At 32.9% G+C, this 16,040-nt stretch overlaps 1 protein-coding gene and 1 non-coding gene across 2 annotated transcripts; one reads left to right on the top strand and one right to left on the bottom strand.

Annotated features, from left to right (window-relative positions):
• Window positions 1-4,972: 4,972 nt before the first annotated feature.
• On the bottom strand, window positions 4,973-12,089 carry LOC145568178 (uncharacterized). The gene is made up of 8 exons (XM_081627619.1): window positions 11,823-12,089; window positions 9,988-10,260; window positions 8,958-9,157; window positions 8,467-8,817; window positions 8,138-8,338; window positions 7,945-8,015; window positions 7,107-7,246; window positions 4,973-5,598 (listed from the first exon to the last, which is right to left on the bottom strand). Exons 1-8 carry the CDS (start codon window positions 11,860-11,862, stop codon window positions 5,228-5,230), a joined length of 1,647 nt encoding a protein of 548 aa, XP_081483745.1. The 5' UTR covers window positions 11,863-12,089; the 3' UTR covers window positions 4,973-5,227.
• Window positions 12,090-13,598: 1,509 nt separating this feature from the next.
• On the top strand, window positions 13,599-13,685 carry LOC145569783 (small nucleolar RNA Z102/R77). Its single transcript, XR_014096314.1, has one exon. It is a non-coding gene; the product is annotated as a small nucleolar RNA Z102/R77 (small nucleolar RNA).
• Window positions 13,686-16,040: the final 2,355 nt, after the last annotated feature.

The following is a 16,040-nucleotide window of genomic DNA, read 5'->3' as shown; positions in this document are numbered from 1 at the left end:
TAACTGTGTAGGTTGCTGTTAGCTGTGAAGGTAGCGGTTAGCTGTGTAGATAGCTGTTAGCTGTGAAAATAGATAATTTAGATATGAGTGTTAGGTAAAGTAGTGGTTGACTAGCTGTTACGTATAAGAATCAATATTATTTTTAAAACTATACATTAAATTTTCACAGCTACCTCAAAAGCTACCTCTAACTTCAAAAACTAATAATCTTAACTTTTCATAAATAACTCCACCACTAAAAGCTACCTGAATCACTACTTTGCCAAACACTCACATTTTTTGTCAAGTAGTGGTTTGACTTGGTCAAACCACTAAAAGCTACTCAAAAGCTAACGCCGAACACGCCCTAAGTATGATAGTATATTATCATTGTAATTAGTTTTCGTAAAATTCTAACTAATATGAAGATAATCATCATCACATCCAAAAAATCTCAAAAATCATAATAACATTCACTACACAAAATAATGAGCTTAGATAATTCGTGAACTTAGATCGTTTCATGATAAAAATTCACGAGCACATACAGTAGATCGATTAGACCTAAACGCAATCCAAAAGAAAAGAAAGCATGAAACCATATGTTGTTAAGTGGAACATCTAGTCTTAAAAGAGATGCAAATAATACTAGTGGGAATTAGTTTAGATTGCACATTAATTAAATTAAAGAAGGCATATATATTAAATTTTGAAGGGGAGGTCTATTGAAAACTAGCATATAAATTGTGTGATATTGGCGTAGTATGGATAACGATGGTGTCGGAGAATAATGTAGACATGTCTTCTTCCATGGACCAGTCAAGCCGACACTCTAATTATACCAAAACTTTGTAGCCTTTGCACGTGTATGTATGTATTATTATTGTTTCATATCTATGATAAATTTCATCTTAATTATTGTTAATTCAATGTAATTATTGTTAATTGAATCAATCGTTATCTCCCGATCCTTTAGGATCCCTAACGAAAATTCCAAGTATAAATTATGTGTATAATATAACAAAAAAAAAAATACTTATAAGTTCAGTTCAGTGCAGTTCAGCTCCAAGCGATTCAGTTCAGTAAATCAGAACATACCCTTAGTTTAAAAAACTAAATTCAGTTGTAATAAGTTTTTTTTTTTTTTTTTTTTTTTTACAAGAGGTAAGTAATAAGTTTAGGATTAAGGAAATACATTAAAGTTTTTTTTAAGGTCTACTTATGTTCAATTTACAACGAAAATGAGGTTCAATAAGGTTTATTAATTTAGATAACTTAAAATAAGTTTATGTAAGTTCAGACAAGAACTCATTTATATATAGGGTTCAAAAATTATCAAAAGACTTAAATTAAGTCAAATAATAGATACTTTTTACACTGATGAAGCAATCTAAAGAGCAACAAATATTGTTTTGTACTCCTTAATCTTTTCAATGCTATCACATAATTACAGGAGAAAGAACTAATTTGATCATAAAAAAAAAAATAAAAAAAAAATAAAAAAAAAAAACTATCTTACGTGTTATTTCATTTAATTTGATGTTACAAAATATATATACCAATATACCATTATAAAATCAAAACAAGTGTGCCTATTTCCATGTATTGTTACATGTTTAGAACATATGTAGTTTTTTTTTTTTAAGAAAAATAATTTTGAATAGGTTCTGATTTACGACCCCATTTTACTATATAATCTCTTATACATACTCAAATTAATCTCTTACTAGTAGCCCTAATACATGGATCCATGTCCTCTTTCGGCCAAAAAGAGCAACCAGAAAATGCCAACTAAATGCGTTAAACCAAATGGTAAACTACTCAAGCAAGTTACCATCAGCAAATTTGAAAAGCATTGACACAAAACAGTGATGAAAATGGCCTTTGCTTAATGATTGAGACACAAGTAAGTTTAAATCATTTTCATTCAAGATTATATGACTAAATCTATCATTTTTAACAATTATAATTATATCCAATTAATATAATTACTATTACTCGGTATTATTGTTACATTAATATAACAAAGTTCTAAGTTACGTACACGATTATATAATTTAATTGAAAATGTAGTTTGAATGGGAAGCAATTTTTCCAAGTCTAAACCTTAAATATAGGAGATAAGAAGAGTTGATAATATTCTTTTACAAAGAACTAAGTAACACAAAAGACAATTTGGACGGTCATGTCAAGAAGACTAATTATAAGAAGCTTTAATTTTATTAACAAATTAAACAAAACATTAATCTATGTTACAATATTGGTTATGTACAAGATAGTCATATTAGGTGGAGACAACTTTGGAGAAGCCAATACAATAGTAGATATTAAAGAGCATAATTTGAACTTTGATATTAAGCTAATTTGGATTTATGTTTGACTAACTACTAATAAGATTTGTGGAAGGTATGAATTTGCCTCGTCTTCTTCTGCCATGACTTTGGTCATGGACTTATGGTTGTTCTTTAAAATCCAAGCAAGTGCTTTCAAGTTTTTGTTTTCCATCGTCTAAAAATAAAGATTCTTTGTTGATGAATTAATTAAGCAGTATTATTAAAATTTGAAACGGCTCATAAATATGACCTACTACGGAAAATTAAATAGATTACACCTTATTTTGTATAGAGTAATTAATGTTGAAATTTTAAATCATCTAATAACCTACTTCTCAAACACTTTACTAGAGAATTTACAAATTTTTAATAATATTGTCTTATCATCATAAGACTATATTGTAGGTGGGTTGAGACAAGAAGGAAAAAAAAGTGATAGTCACATTTTTGTAATGACTCACAAAAGTGGTCTTATAATGGTAAGGATGCACTGCATATTGCATGGTGATACATACATCATACCTAAATAATAAGAAACGATACATGTACCAACATATGAGTTGCACTACCATTGAATTTGTAGACACTCAAGAGTCTAAACTTATTAGACCCTAAACTACGTAAGAAAACCATCTTTTAACCCTAGTGCATGAATCACGAGTGCATGAATAATATCCGTAATTCCTTTAACGAGCAACGAAGAGCACATTATCTGATTTAACAAGGTGAAAAAACTGTTTCGTACTGTATTAATTTCACATGAAAAGAAGAATAGAATTGAATAGCACTTTTTCTTGCATGCAACAAAATCCTGGATACTCTTAATTTATTTATTTATACAAGTAAATGTCACAACTACTACAGCTAAGGCTAAGCTAAGAGAGACTAGCCACTAGCCTTCTAAGATTAGGGCCATTTGGCCATGGTCGGAAAGAGGTTCGCACTAATTTAGAAAGATACCTTAATTAATTATTTCTAATCATTACATAAGTTACCATTTTTAATTCTCTTAATTGGTTTATCCTTAAATCACTCTTAAGCTGTTACTCACTTACTCTACAATCTCATCAAAATAATTACCTACACATTTGACATTTGATCAAGATATTTGGTCAGCTAACTATGACTACTACATTAATCTACCACTCTATTACACCACTGAGACAAATCACTCGAGTTATTCTTATAACAACGCCATGTCATCATTCTTAAAAGGTGTGAATCGAACGATTTTAAACTCCCTCCGTCCCTAAATTACATTCCTATTTTTTACATAATAGAGAGAAGTAGGAATGTAATTTAGGAATGGAGGAAGTACTACGTAAAGTGTTCCAAAAATTTGCCCACTTTATACACAATGGATATTCGACGGGATCTGAAATTGTCATTGTAATGAGTGTATAGTACGGACATATCAATTAGTTGAGCACAAAAAATTAAACCTTTTGTATTATATTTTTAGCGAGTTCCATAGAATATCTACAAACCTGAGTATGGCTAGAGACCTGACTTGACCCGAACTAAAACTGACTCAAATGCTCGAATTGACATCTCTACTCCGTACATAAGTATGTATTTTGTATTTATATGTCAACGAAACTAAACAGTGACTTAGCAAGTCGATCGACATTGTACGACTTGTGCAAGCCATAAAGGTATGATAGCTATGGGTCTTGCTAGTTCATCAACTGATAAAGAGGAAGAAAAAGGCAAAGAAAAAGACAACCAGTTTATAACTTTATGGGCTATCCAGATGCCCTTTCGAGGAGAAGTTCACTCACAAGTTGCATGTAAGCAAGGACAAACTGGTCAAATCAATGTTCTAAAATCTAAACCCACTAAAACTAAACAAATATACTAACAATATTAGCCTTTATTATTTAGCATGATGCCTAACATTAGCATCCACTGTTTTTATGTAACAATTCTATACAGAAACAAGCTTAGTATATGCTTAAAAAGATGCTACATTGCTACCATAGTATAACCTCGTGGATTCTCCCAAGCATATGCATAGTGCTGCTTTAGAATTTTCTTGCATTCAGTATATTCCCAAAATATCACACTTAAAGAACAAATTAGATAAACTTTTGTGTTGCTGTGTCATATTTATGTCAATTTCTGATTTTCTTGTACAGGGTAAAATAACGGTCTAATACGAGCAAATCATACTAATTAGCTGAAAACGGCTCAATCTTGACCTTACCAGATCGAGCTACCAGCCTACCACTCATAGCTTAGACTAGCAAACAGACTCGCAACAAACAGTTTCAATTTAAGGCTTTAAATAGGGTTAAATTCGAAATACCACTACTTGTAACTTGTGAGAAGTTAACCTAGTTTTCATACTGAGGAATAATCACAGAGAAGTTACTCCATAAACCAAAAACGCCATAGATCAGATACGCGGCAAAAACATTTTGAGGAAATGTCACTTGTAAAAGTGAAAGGATAAAAAGGGAGAATTAGTGTAAGAACAGTTGATGCACTACTTTAAACCACAATAAAGGCAAGCAGCAAAACTGGAGTACTGGTAGAAAAGACGAGAAAACTGGATGGAACCACCTATCTATAATTGGAAACCAGTCCTCGAACTATTTCCAGCAACCCGTCGGACTTTTTCTAGCTAGTAAAACCAACAAGGTCTAAACATACGAAACCTTACCTCTACCAAGTCTTTATTTCATAATTTAGGACGAAATAACAAACCTTTACACAAGGGAATAGTGGCATTATTCTTACATCTGAATAACAATCCTATTCAGGCCACGGCAGCAAAAAATCAAAATCTGATCATTAGGTATGATAATCATCTGTCAACCAAATTTCCCAAAATTGACAATTGTTGGACCTTATACAATTGCTACAACTATTTACACAAGGCATGACTCATTATTATACCCAGGATTAAGTTGTTAAAAAATACCTTCATCACTGGATGATCCAGGCAAGCCTTTGATTACATCTCTGAGAGCATAATAGTGGCTTTCGCATTTGTGATCTGAAATTAAATTACTCGAGAGTAAAATTTCCTGGAAATGCTGCCCAGGATGCCATTTCCAGAGTGTGAAGTACTCTTTCGCTTTGCTTCCGTTGCTGCCGCTGGTTTGGGCATCAGTATTTCTTTTTAGATAGTAAACAGTTCCTGGGACAAACAATTCTTCATGCATCAGAGCAGCATTTTCTTTGTCCCTGATAACAGCATCTTTGTCCCTGATAACAGCAGTTGGCTTGGAGATTGGGGGACCATTGGCTCCAGCAAGCGAATCCTCACTTGTCAATATACCTGTTAATCAAGGCAACAATTTACAATTGTCATATAAATGCCCTAGTATGATGTTTGTATTTCTTATACGCTCATCACTCAGATAGCATACTGGGTATGCAGTCAGGTTTTAGATGAAAACTATCCAAAATAAGAAGTAATCTATATGCAATGAAGGATGTGTTTGGTTTCATGTACAATGTTTGGTGTATAATCTATATTCTGACAAACTATCCAAAATAAGAAGTAATCTATATCAAAAATAAGAAGTTTTAGATGAAAACTATTCAAAATAAGAAGTAATCATATCTCTTAACAGTTTGGTTTCATGTACAATGTTTTCATAGAAAATTATTTTCCCTTATTTTCCTTTGTTTGGTTTGTGAAGGGGGGAAAAACAATCTTCCCAGTGGTGGAAAATTACACTCTCAATGGTGGAAAACATTTTCCTATACAAAAGAAAGGAAGCCACAAATTCCTCCTGTCTTGCCTCCTTTTTACTTTCCTCTCATCTATCCTCACCATTCCATTCCTATATTTTTAATTTCTCTATAACTTTTTTTGCAAGGAAACAAACCAAAAAAACTAATTTGCAATTGTGGTTTTCCTTGAAAATATGTTTTCCATGAAAATTCATTTTTCATAGATAATGTTTTAAGTCAAACCAAACAGAGCCGACATGATGAAAAAGTTATCATAAAAGATCATTTGAATAATGCAAACCAGTTTCTAGGCCACTTTTTAGGAAACCTATGGTGAAAGCACCAAGAGACTAGAAAGAATAACAATTACAATATATATCAAAGAATGACCCTATAATATGAAGATTTCCTTAATACTAGTACAAATTTTTGTTTGCCTTCAATACAGAAAGTAATACAAGGCCGTACAACCCTCTTTCTCATCTCATTTCTGGAGCAGGCATAAAAATTGTAATAATGACAGCCCAGATGGTATAACGTGCTGGGATAATTTGAGTATATGTGCTATTTCACGCAAATTGTCCAATATGAATGTCCAAAGTAAGTAACTACAAAACTTTGGTTCTAATTTATTTTTCTGTTGCCACTTTTACCAACTACAGAAATGAATGGGAGAGGAAATTATGAATACCAAATGTCCAGTAGTGAAGTATACACATACATTGCATAACTACTCCTTTTATCCATCAACTAATACCAAGCTTTAAAGTAATACAGAGTAATCAGCAACACTCTTTCCCTTTCAAGCGTGGGGTTAAAGACTTCCATCAAAAATCCTTTCCACTATATTACCAATTTACACAACATCTACAACAAAGTTTATCGACGTTACCCAGTATCAACTATCTTATTATTGCAAACCCTCCTAAGAATATAAAAACCATGGGAAAAATAAGATAATGGTATATATAATAACTAGTCATAATGCATTTGTCAAAATATTTACTGCTAGACACAAGATATGCATAATCAATACAAATCTTTAGACTCATATTTGAAACAATAGCTGTTTCCAATTGGTACATTTACAAGGACACAGAATCATACCAGAGTTGTTGATCCTGCTTCTAAAATTTGCATAGTCAGCCACTTTCCGAGCTACATCTTGTACAGAAGACATGACCTGTTTTGCATTTGTGAAAAATTCCATCACACTTTTATAATCTTCCTTCTTCAAGACACTCATCCTACAGAAGATCAGGGGATATAAAAGAAATCATTATCGGCTATGATTTAATGAAAGTCTGCAAGGACAAAGTAGCAGACAAAAAAAATCGTTTATATTACAACATATTATAATACATAATCACTGGTCAGATTTGCACAAGGATGATGACATTGTCCACAACCTAAGCATGGAAGTCAACTCTCTATTCACAAATTCTACAAGGAGTAACCCACCCCCGCCCCTAAGAGGGAAAAATATTAGCTAATGTACAGCAGAGGTTCCTAGCAACAGCAACAACATTTCAGAACGGATTTCACCATTGGTCCATAGGCAAGGCTGTTTAGATCAACCAAATATGTTCTTGAAATAAAACAGTGAAGAAACATAGTAACTACAACAGAAACAACATTACAATTATTATAGTTATAACAAAAACATATATAGGTTTAGAAGCACACTGAAATAGATATAAAAATCGAACAAATTAACATTGACATTTTTAACCTTGCAAGGAAAAGAAGCACCGGGCAGAACAGAACAAAAACTTGGACATACATAAGACCATAACCTAGAATGGAGTAGCAAGTACACATACAGGAGAGACAAAGGTTCCTCCAAATAACATGATGCATAGCAAACCTCCCTTCCTGCTTCTTTAATTGCAATGTTAGAGATTTTAGGGCGGAATAACCGAATGATGAGGGGGCATTAGCTTACCAGTCAGTTTGAATGATTTCATTCCTCAATCTTGCCAAAGAAGCGACACTTAGCCTAGGAACAACATCGTCCTGCATGACAATATAACATATATTACTCAAAGAGTAGTGACTACTGACCACGCATGCATAGGTGAGATAAAGTTCTCTCCTAATAGCCCCAGAACTCAACATACATACTCATATATGCCTACCTGCATCACAACCGTGCTGACATAATCACAACAGCTTTCAGCAAGTTCTTTGGACACACAAGGAGGAGTAGCAATTCCAACAGCAGTTATAGTACTGGGATCAAATCCCAGCTCTGTGGCTGATTTTTGACGAAGCATCATTGCCAATAAAGAAGCTGTAGAAGCTCCAAGAGAATGCCCCACCAACCGTAACCTAAAACCCTGTGAATAAATTAGGCCATACTAATAAAGCAGCCTTAAAAAAGACAAGTAAAATGTATACATGTATGTAAAAGTAAGCTGAAAAAGGAAACAGATATCAAATTGAGTTACATAAAAAGCTTCACAACCTCATGTTTATGCAAGCACTTCTTTATCGTTCCCATCTCATGATTCAGAAACCAGCGAGCAGCCTCAGCAGTACCAAAGTGGGTTGAATAGCCTTCGAAGGTGACATCTCCATCACTTGTTGACACAATATCAGTTACAAGGTCATATACTGTATGAGTTCCACGGATGCCAAGAATTACAAGTTTTCTGCGAGGATCAATACCGATGTAATAGCCAGGTCTCATCACGCTCGAATTACTGATGAATTTCAGGATGTTGCTTTCTCGAAGCATGCTTTGCCTGGCGAGGCCTGCAGGGGTGCCCCTATATGATCCTCTGGCTAATTCCAAGTGATATATAAGATCTTGTACCTGATTCACATAGGCATCAAAAGAAGGAAGAATCAATAGTCTAAATAAAAACTACAAAAACAAGACATAGTGAGAATCCTGCAGCAACCAAGATATTGGTAGGTAAACATATTTATTAGGACATTATTTCTGAAATTTACCACGGATTCTGAGGTGATTTGAACACCCTTAACATCTACAAGTGGAGCTGCAGATGCTTGACGAAGATAAACAAGGTACAGTCCAATTGTGAGATCAGAGAGGCTCCAGTCTTGTAATCCAGTCTTACTTCTCTGGATACTAGCAACAATTTCAGCGATTGAACGACTACTAGGTGGAGGCTTACTTTCAGAGCCATTTCCTGCTACGTAAAACAACTTCCCCAGTTACCAACTGAAAGAATGAAACAAAAACTTCAAAGGAGACTCCATACAAACAAAATATCTTTTTAAACTTTCCCAATAATTTACAACAAATAAAAATTAATAATGCAGCCAGTTTGTCATTCAACACTTACGATGTATAGTGATTCAAAGGCAATACATAAGATATAAAAGATGTAACATTATTGAGTAATAAATGAATAATTATGGAGGTCTTCATTAAAAAAAATATTTGAGTAGCAAAAAAACAGAATTATACAGAAAGAAAGAGAAAACAAAATACTTCATCTTCAAAAAGGACCTCTCAAGGCATTGCAAGTTTTTTTTTTTTTTTTTTTTTTTTTTGTTTGGAATAATTAAGAAAACAATTTATCCAATTATGTTAGTAATGGAAAGAAAAAGACTGTAAGCATTTAAAGCTTGTAGATATGAAACTGGTATAGCTGGAATAGTTAAAGAATTGATACACGAATCATGCAAATTAAGCAAGATTGCCATGACAGAATTAACTACTCTCAAAGAAAGCATAAATAAGGCCTTATATGGAAAACTATGATGCTACCACCCCTAATGCCTTTAAGAATGTCTCAACCCAAAGAGGTAGAGAACTGGATTATATGCAATCGTTTCCATACAGTTTCAAGGAAACTGTTCCAATTAAACCCTTGATCTAAATTCTAAAGCTAAAGTCCCTTACATGACTAACAACTTTATGGTGCACTTAGAAAACCATTTACGAAAACATTTATTATATTCTGTTTTGATATAAAGCCTTGTATTTGAACAACAAAATTAGCAATTATCAGACCTGGGAAAGCCCACCTACAAAGTTGTAGTGCAGGTTCAAGTGCCTTCGTAAGCCATGCAAGTTCCGACTTTCGTGTATTATCATTCACTTCATCGTCATCAGAGCTATACTTTCCAAGTGTGCGATCATAATCTGTCTTCTCAATGAGCTCAGACCTCTTCGATGCCTCATATGAACCTTTGCTTTCAGACTTTGAAGATAGTGATCGAAACCTGGTAAGAGCGCCATATACGAGCATTCCATATGATTCATGTTTCTTTACCATGTGCTTATCTACAGATGTGATTAGATATTACTAACACATATAATAGAAGAAAGCATAACAAAATGATGGGAAAATACTTCAGCGCAAAGAAAGAAAGGTCACGAGCGAAATGACATTATAAAGATAGTGAGGTTTGCACACTGAAATAGCAAATAGATTTTAAGCTAATAAAAAAAAGAGCAAAAACAGAGTAGCAAAAAGAACTGGATAAGGGCAATCATGAAATAGAACGATGGAGCAAGAAAAGAAGCTGTATTACTAATCATGCAGCTGATGCTTATTGTTTGAGGTAACAAAAACCCCTATACTTCTAAAAGCTCAACCCATTCAGCCCAAAGAAACATATACTTGACCACGAAACTAACTTTATGCTCATTAACTATGATTTGCAACTGATGTTAGCCCAGCACTTCATAGATAAATCAAGCAAGAAACAAAAAGGACATTACCTATTCATAGAGTAATTCTATGGTCGATAAAGGATATGAACTACATTTTTCCAATAGTTAGGTTACAAAAGTAGGCAAATCAACTTATCATCTATAGTTGGAACCAAAGTCCAAAAATAAAAGCAGAATAGATCAAACAGCCAACATCAAAATGGAGCAAATTATAAACAATTAGACCAACGGCTAAGAGTCAAGGCATTCACTTAAGTGTCCTGATGTAATGCAATCGTACACTCTAATACATTAACTAAAGAAAATTCTCTAAGTTCAGGAATAGATGTCACAATAAGTTCAAGGTTTCACCTCTCATTGCAACAATAGACCATAACCAAGTTTAGTAGCTTATTAGACATGTCAATGAACCCGACCAAATTTAGTAGCTTTTAGACATAACCAAGTTTAGTAGCTATTAGACATAACCATAACCAAGTTTAGTAGCTATTAGACAAGTTTAGTAGCTTATTAGATATGTCAATGAACCCGAACATCTCATTACAAACTCTGTCATAGTTGAACATCTCATTAACAAACTCGGCCACAGTTCGTTCATTATGTAAACAAATAAACCCGAACAAATTTCCGAGCTTATCCAATAAACAAGCTCAGCTTGACCAGCGAGGTGTTTGACTCATTTACGCTCACAAACAGTTCGTTCATAATCATTCATCGGCTTGTCTACTTAATCCACGGTCCACATATATCCACATTTTTACTTTGCTTAATTACTACTACAAAGAGCAACCTATACGACAGAAAAATAGAGTTTTCCGACAAGAAATTGTGACCGTTTGATCAAAATCTTCATACTTACTCAAATTTATCCAAATTTCCAAAGAGGTGATTCAACACAATACATTAATATATACAGTACTGTTAAAATTAAGTACAGTATAAACTTGTACACCTATACTACTCAATAGAACTACAAAGTTTCAACTTATTAATAAATTCCTACATTCAAATTAGGATTCTAACAACAATAAAATTTGAATTAGGAAATTTCTCAACAACAATTAAGTCTACGATTATTCATAAAGTACAATTTATAAAAACGGCAAAAATCACATAGAAATGATAGTTAATAGTTTCATCAATTTCATCAAATGAAGAAGAAAATTTACCTAGATGATGCAAAAGACGACGCAATGAAGAAGTCGCCATTGTTGGGCGAAGATGAGGAGGAGAGAGAAAGGAAGTTAGTTAGAGAAAAATGGGGAAGAGGTTAAGAATTGTGAAATTTGGGTGTAGTGTTTTGTGATGCGGTGATGCGTGTTCGACTAGCAGAAGAAGATACGCGAAGAGAAGAAAAGGCGCGGCGGTGCCGCTTTGGGTTGTGTCAACACCTCGGTTTTGGGCGTCATTGTTCATTTCTTTGGGCCTAGCTTGACTTGGAGTAAAATGGATGGAAGTGTTGTTAAGGGTGTATTCTTTTCGCCTAAATAACAAGTTGGTTCGGTTTCTCTTTAGTGTGTAAGGAGTAAGATGTTTTGGTTAGTGATTTTTTGACTGGTTAACTTATTCTGTTAAATCAAATTGATCTTTATTTTGTATGATTAATGATATTTTGCATAGTTATAAACTCATAGCTAAAAAGCTAACGGGCCAACGATTGATTGAATTAACCACGCAATTTTTAAAATTTGGTCAAAGAGCCAACCTGAAGACCAATAAGAAGATATGAAGTAATAATTAACAAACCAATTGAATACAAAGATGAAAGACTTTTGTGAAATATGAACATTTGAATTGGTTTGGTCTGAATTTTACAAGTTCAATCTAATTTTGGCAAAGAAAATGAAGGATTATAACTAACCAAATTTTCAATCATTTGAAAATACATCTCTTGAATTTATCATTTTTCAGGCCTTATTTTTCAATTGTGATTTAAACTCAGCTAACCGTTATCTTATTTGTAAATTGGAACCAAACGCATCTAGTAATATACTCTTGAAATAAGTTGAAAGGATAAAAACACAACCTCACTTAAACGAAACATTTGTGATATGTTTTAATAAGTAAAATTGTAATGAATAAAACACACCCTTATGGCCTTAATAATCATCAAAGCTCATTGGAACAACCTCTTATATTAATGCCCCACTGTTGTAAACTCAATGCATTTTAATGCTGACAATACATTTATCTTCCATTAAGTATCCCGTTTTATTTCAACATAACACATTTACAACAGTATTATCAAACCTATGTAACAATTAAACCGTTGCTAATATCTATTTGAAGTATAATGTATTTTATTTAAAATAAAAAAGTTCATATTGGTGTTATTGCCACACCATTATGTTATATTTTAAATGACCAACATCTATATCAATTATTATTGTAATTTCTCAAATTCAAAATACTTATGTAGTCATCATGTAAGAATTGTTCACAATTTAGATATAATTTGTTATATGCACACGAGTATATCGTACACCCAGGGTCATTTAATCATTAATCAACAAATTAGTTAATAATTATTTGTTCATTACTCCATGAAACCAAATAACCTCGGATGTACGATACTCCTGAATTTACCTAAGAATGCTCTCCAACTTAGAAGAAAGTAGGGTTCTTCCTTCAAATGTGTTTTGGGCCTATGATTTGGGCTACAAATCACATCACATCCATATGCCCTAATTGGATATCAAAATTACAGCCTCCACAAATCATCATCTTCTATAAAATCCCCAATCAAATAATTAGGGTTCCATATGCACCAACCTCATCTCACTTCCGCAACAGCAGCAACACAAGCTCAGCCTATCTCACACCATTTTCGATACTTTCTCTCTCATCTCGTCTTCTCCATTGGTCGTAACTTTCTCAGATTTTTCAAATTTGCGATTTTTTTTTTTTAAGTTTTGATTTAAATATTGAAAACGAATTGGAGAGTAAATTGAAATGATGAATGAACTATGTTTCCCTATTGGTTTGATTCGCCGATATGATGGCAACAATGTATTAGCTCTATCTGATCTTCTTACTTTCTCTCTCCTTTTTTTTTTTGTTTTTAAAAAATTATTATCGAATTTGAAAATTTATAAAGAGATCGATTTGATGAATTTAATCATAAAATCCTTGCAATTTCAAGGTTTGATCGCCGGAATGATGGCGAAATCACGTATTCGTACTCTGATCGTTCTCTATTTTGTTTATTTCAAGTATATATTTTTATTTTGAATGGAAATAATTTTGTTGAATATTGGATTTACAAAATGAAAATGAAGGTGGCACAAGGTTGAAGGCTGAGCAGGTGAAAAGACTGTGATACCCCTGTTGAGCCCATCGCTTGTGCGAGATTTGAGTCCTTGATTGGGGTTTCTTGAGCTTGTTTGTTTACATAGCTTGAGATAAGCTCCTACAAAGTATCAAGTGACGCAAATATTTGTTTACAAATTACAATGCTTGAAAAATCTTTTGACTTGTGAATGTAGTTATTGATGGTTTATCTTGTAAATACGGGCATGGGTCGCACCCGTTACTGGTAGTTCACTCTGGGAAGGCTGTGCTTCTTTATAAATTATAATCGTGTTTCATGGACTGCTGCAACCTTGATTTAAGCACTACAATGGACAAATTAATACTGAGAATCTCATTTTTGATAAATAATTGTTGTTTAAACAAATTAGTAATTATGCTAATCAAGGTTATGTAACTGAATTTAGGCAATGGGATAGTTTTAATGCTTTTTTATGACCAAGCATTGTTTGTAGGGGAATTTAAATAGGACTTCCCATGATGAATCTTGCTATACCTTGATCAAACCTAAAGCCATATTTACACTTTGGATTGAAGGAAATGGAGCATGTATAGAGGTGTCAAAAGCACCCGAAAAAATATCCGATTTAGATTTGGACATGCGTAGACATAATAATTTAGCATGACTTAACTTTAAAAACCGACCCGATCCGATCATCTGAATTGACACCATTAAACATATATACTCGTTTCATCGTTTGGATGAATAGTTGATTGTTTGGAAATAAAAGAGAATTCAAATTGGTAGAGGCCAACATGAATGGCATATAATTATTTCGATTAAAGTTATTAAACCACCATTACATTACCACAATAACGAGACCTTTGATGTGAAGGATACGGATAAGAAGGTAGAATAAAGAAAAGGAAATTATTGGGTGGGAAGTAGGATGAAGATAGAGGGTTTTAATCGTTGTTCTACCTCCTTCTTTAGTCTCTATCCTTACAAACAAACACAATAACATAAATATCCTTTTTCCATAATCCCTAATCCCTCTCCTTATATCCCCCTAAATAAACAATTACAAATTAGATAATTAATCATGTATCTTTTTTTTTTTTTTTTTTTTTTGTCCTACAACTGTAAAAGGATTTCACCTAACATTATAACATTTTCAATTTTCACTTGGTAACTAATTGCCAAAGTTGACAAGAGCAAACATATTGGGCTGGTTAAGTGAAAATTAGGATTTGCCATTTTGAAACAAATACCATGATGCCTTGGTGACTTAATCCATCAAGGCATCCACTAGCATTTGATTTGCTAATTTCTTTTTACATGTCCAAGGGAATTCCAAAAATAAGAGAAAAACAAGAAGAAACAAGGTATATGGCATCCATTATCAAGCACACCAACAATCTATTTTCAATGTGTTTTTTTTGTACAATTTTATTATCTTGTAATTGAAATTCTAATTTTGACAAGTATATACAAGTTATGATTTTTTTTTAAAGTGAAGTTGTTCGATCATGTCAAACTCCTTAAATATTAAGGACATAATCACATTTATTTGCACTAGTAAATGTCCTTTTTTTTATCCCTCTTTGTTTTTTTTTTCCTGGGGATTGCACTTTTGAGGCAAGCAATTATATGCCACTCATTAATTTAGTGAATGGCAAGATAAGAGACGGTTCTTTCCTTGGGTTGCTTGTTAGAGAGATTTGTTCTATTTCTAGTTATTTTGAGAATGTTATGTTTTGCCATGGACCACCTTAACCATCTTGGGTTCTCAACAAGAGTTTGGGTTGAGGGTTGTGCAAGTGTGGTTCTTGTTGCTTCCGACTTTGGTTAAGGGCTTAAGGCCCTGTTCAGTTCAGTTCACCTTAAAAAAAAAAAAAAGAAAAAAAAAACTATATCAGTTTATTAAAAAAATAAGAGTAAAAATTAGTAATATTTTAAAGAAGAAATATAATAGAAAATCAATAAAATTAATTTAACTTCAATAAAATTAATTTTAATTCAGTAAAAATAATTTAAGTTTAACAAAAATAATTTCAGTTTAGTAAAAATAATTAGCCTTTATAGACGTTTACCTTAAAAAAATTTGCATCATCAATCACATTGGAGATTTAACCTA

Source organism: Chenopodium album, chromosome 11, assembly GCF_948465745.1.
Source record: "Chenopodium album chromosome 11, dcCheAlbu1.1, whole genome shotgun sequence".
NCBI lineage: Eukaryota > Viridiplantae > Streptophyta > Magnoliopsida > Caryophyllales > Amaranthaceae > Chenopodium > Chenopodium album.
This window is presented reverse-complemented; position numbering and strand designations above follow the sequence as displayed.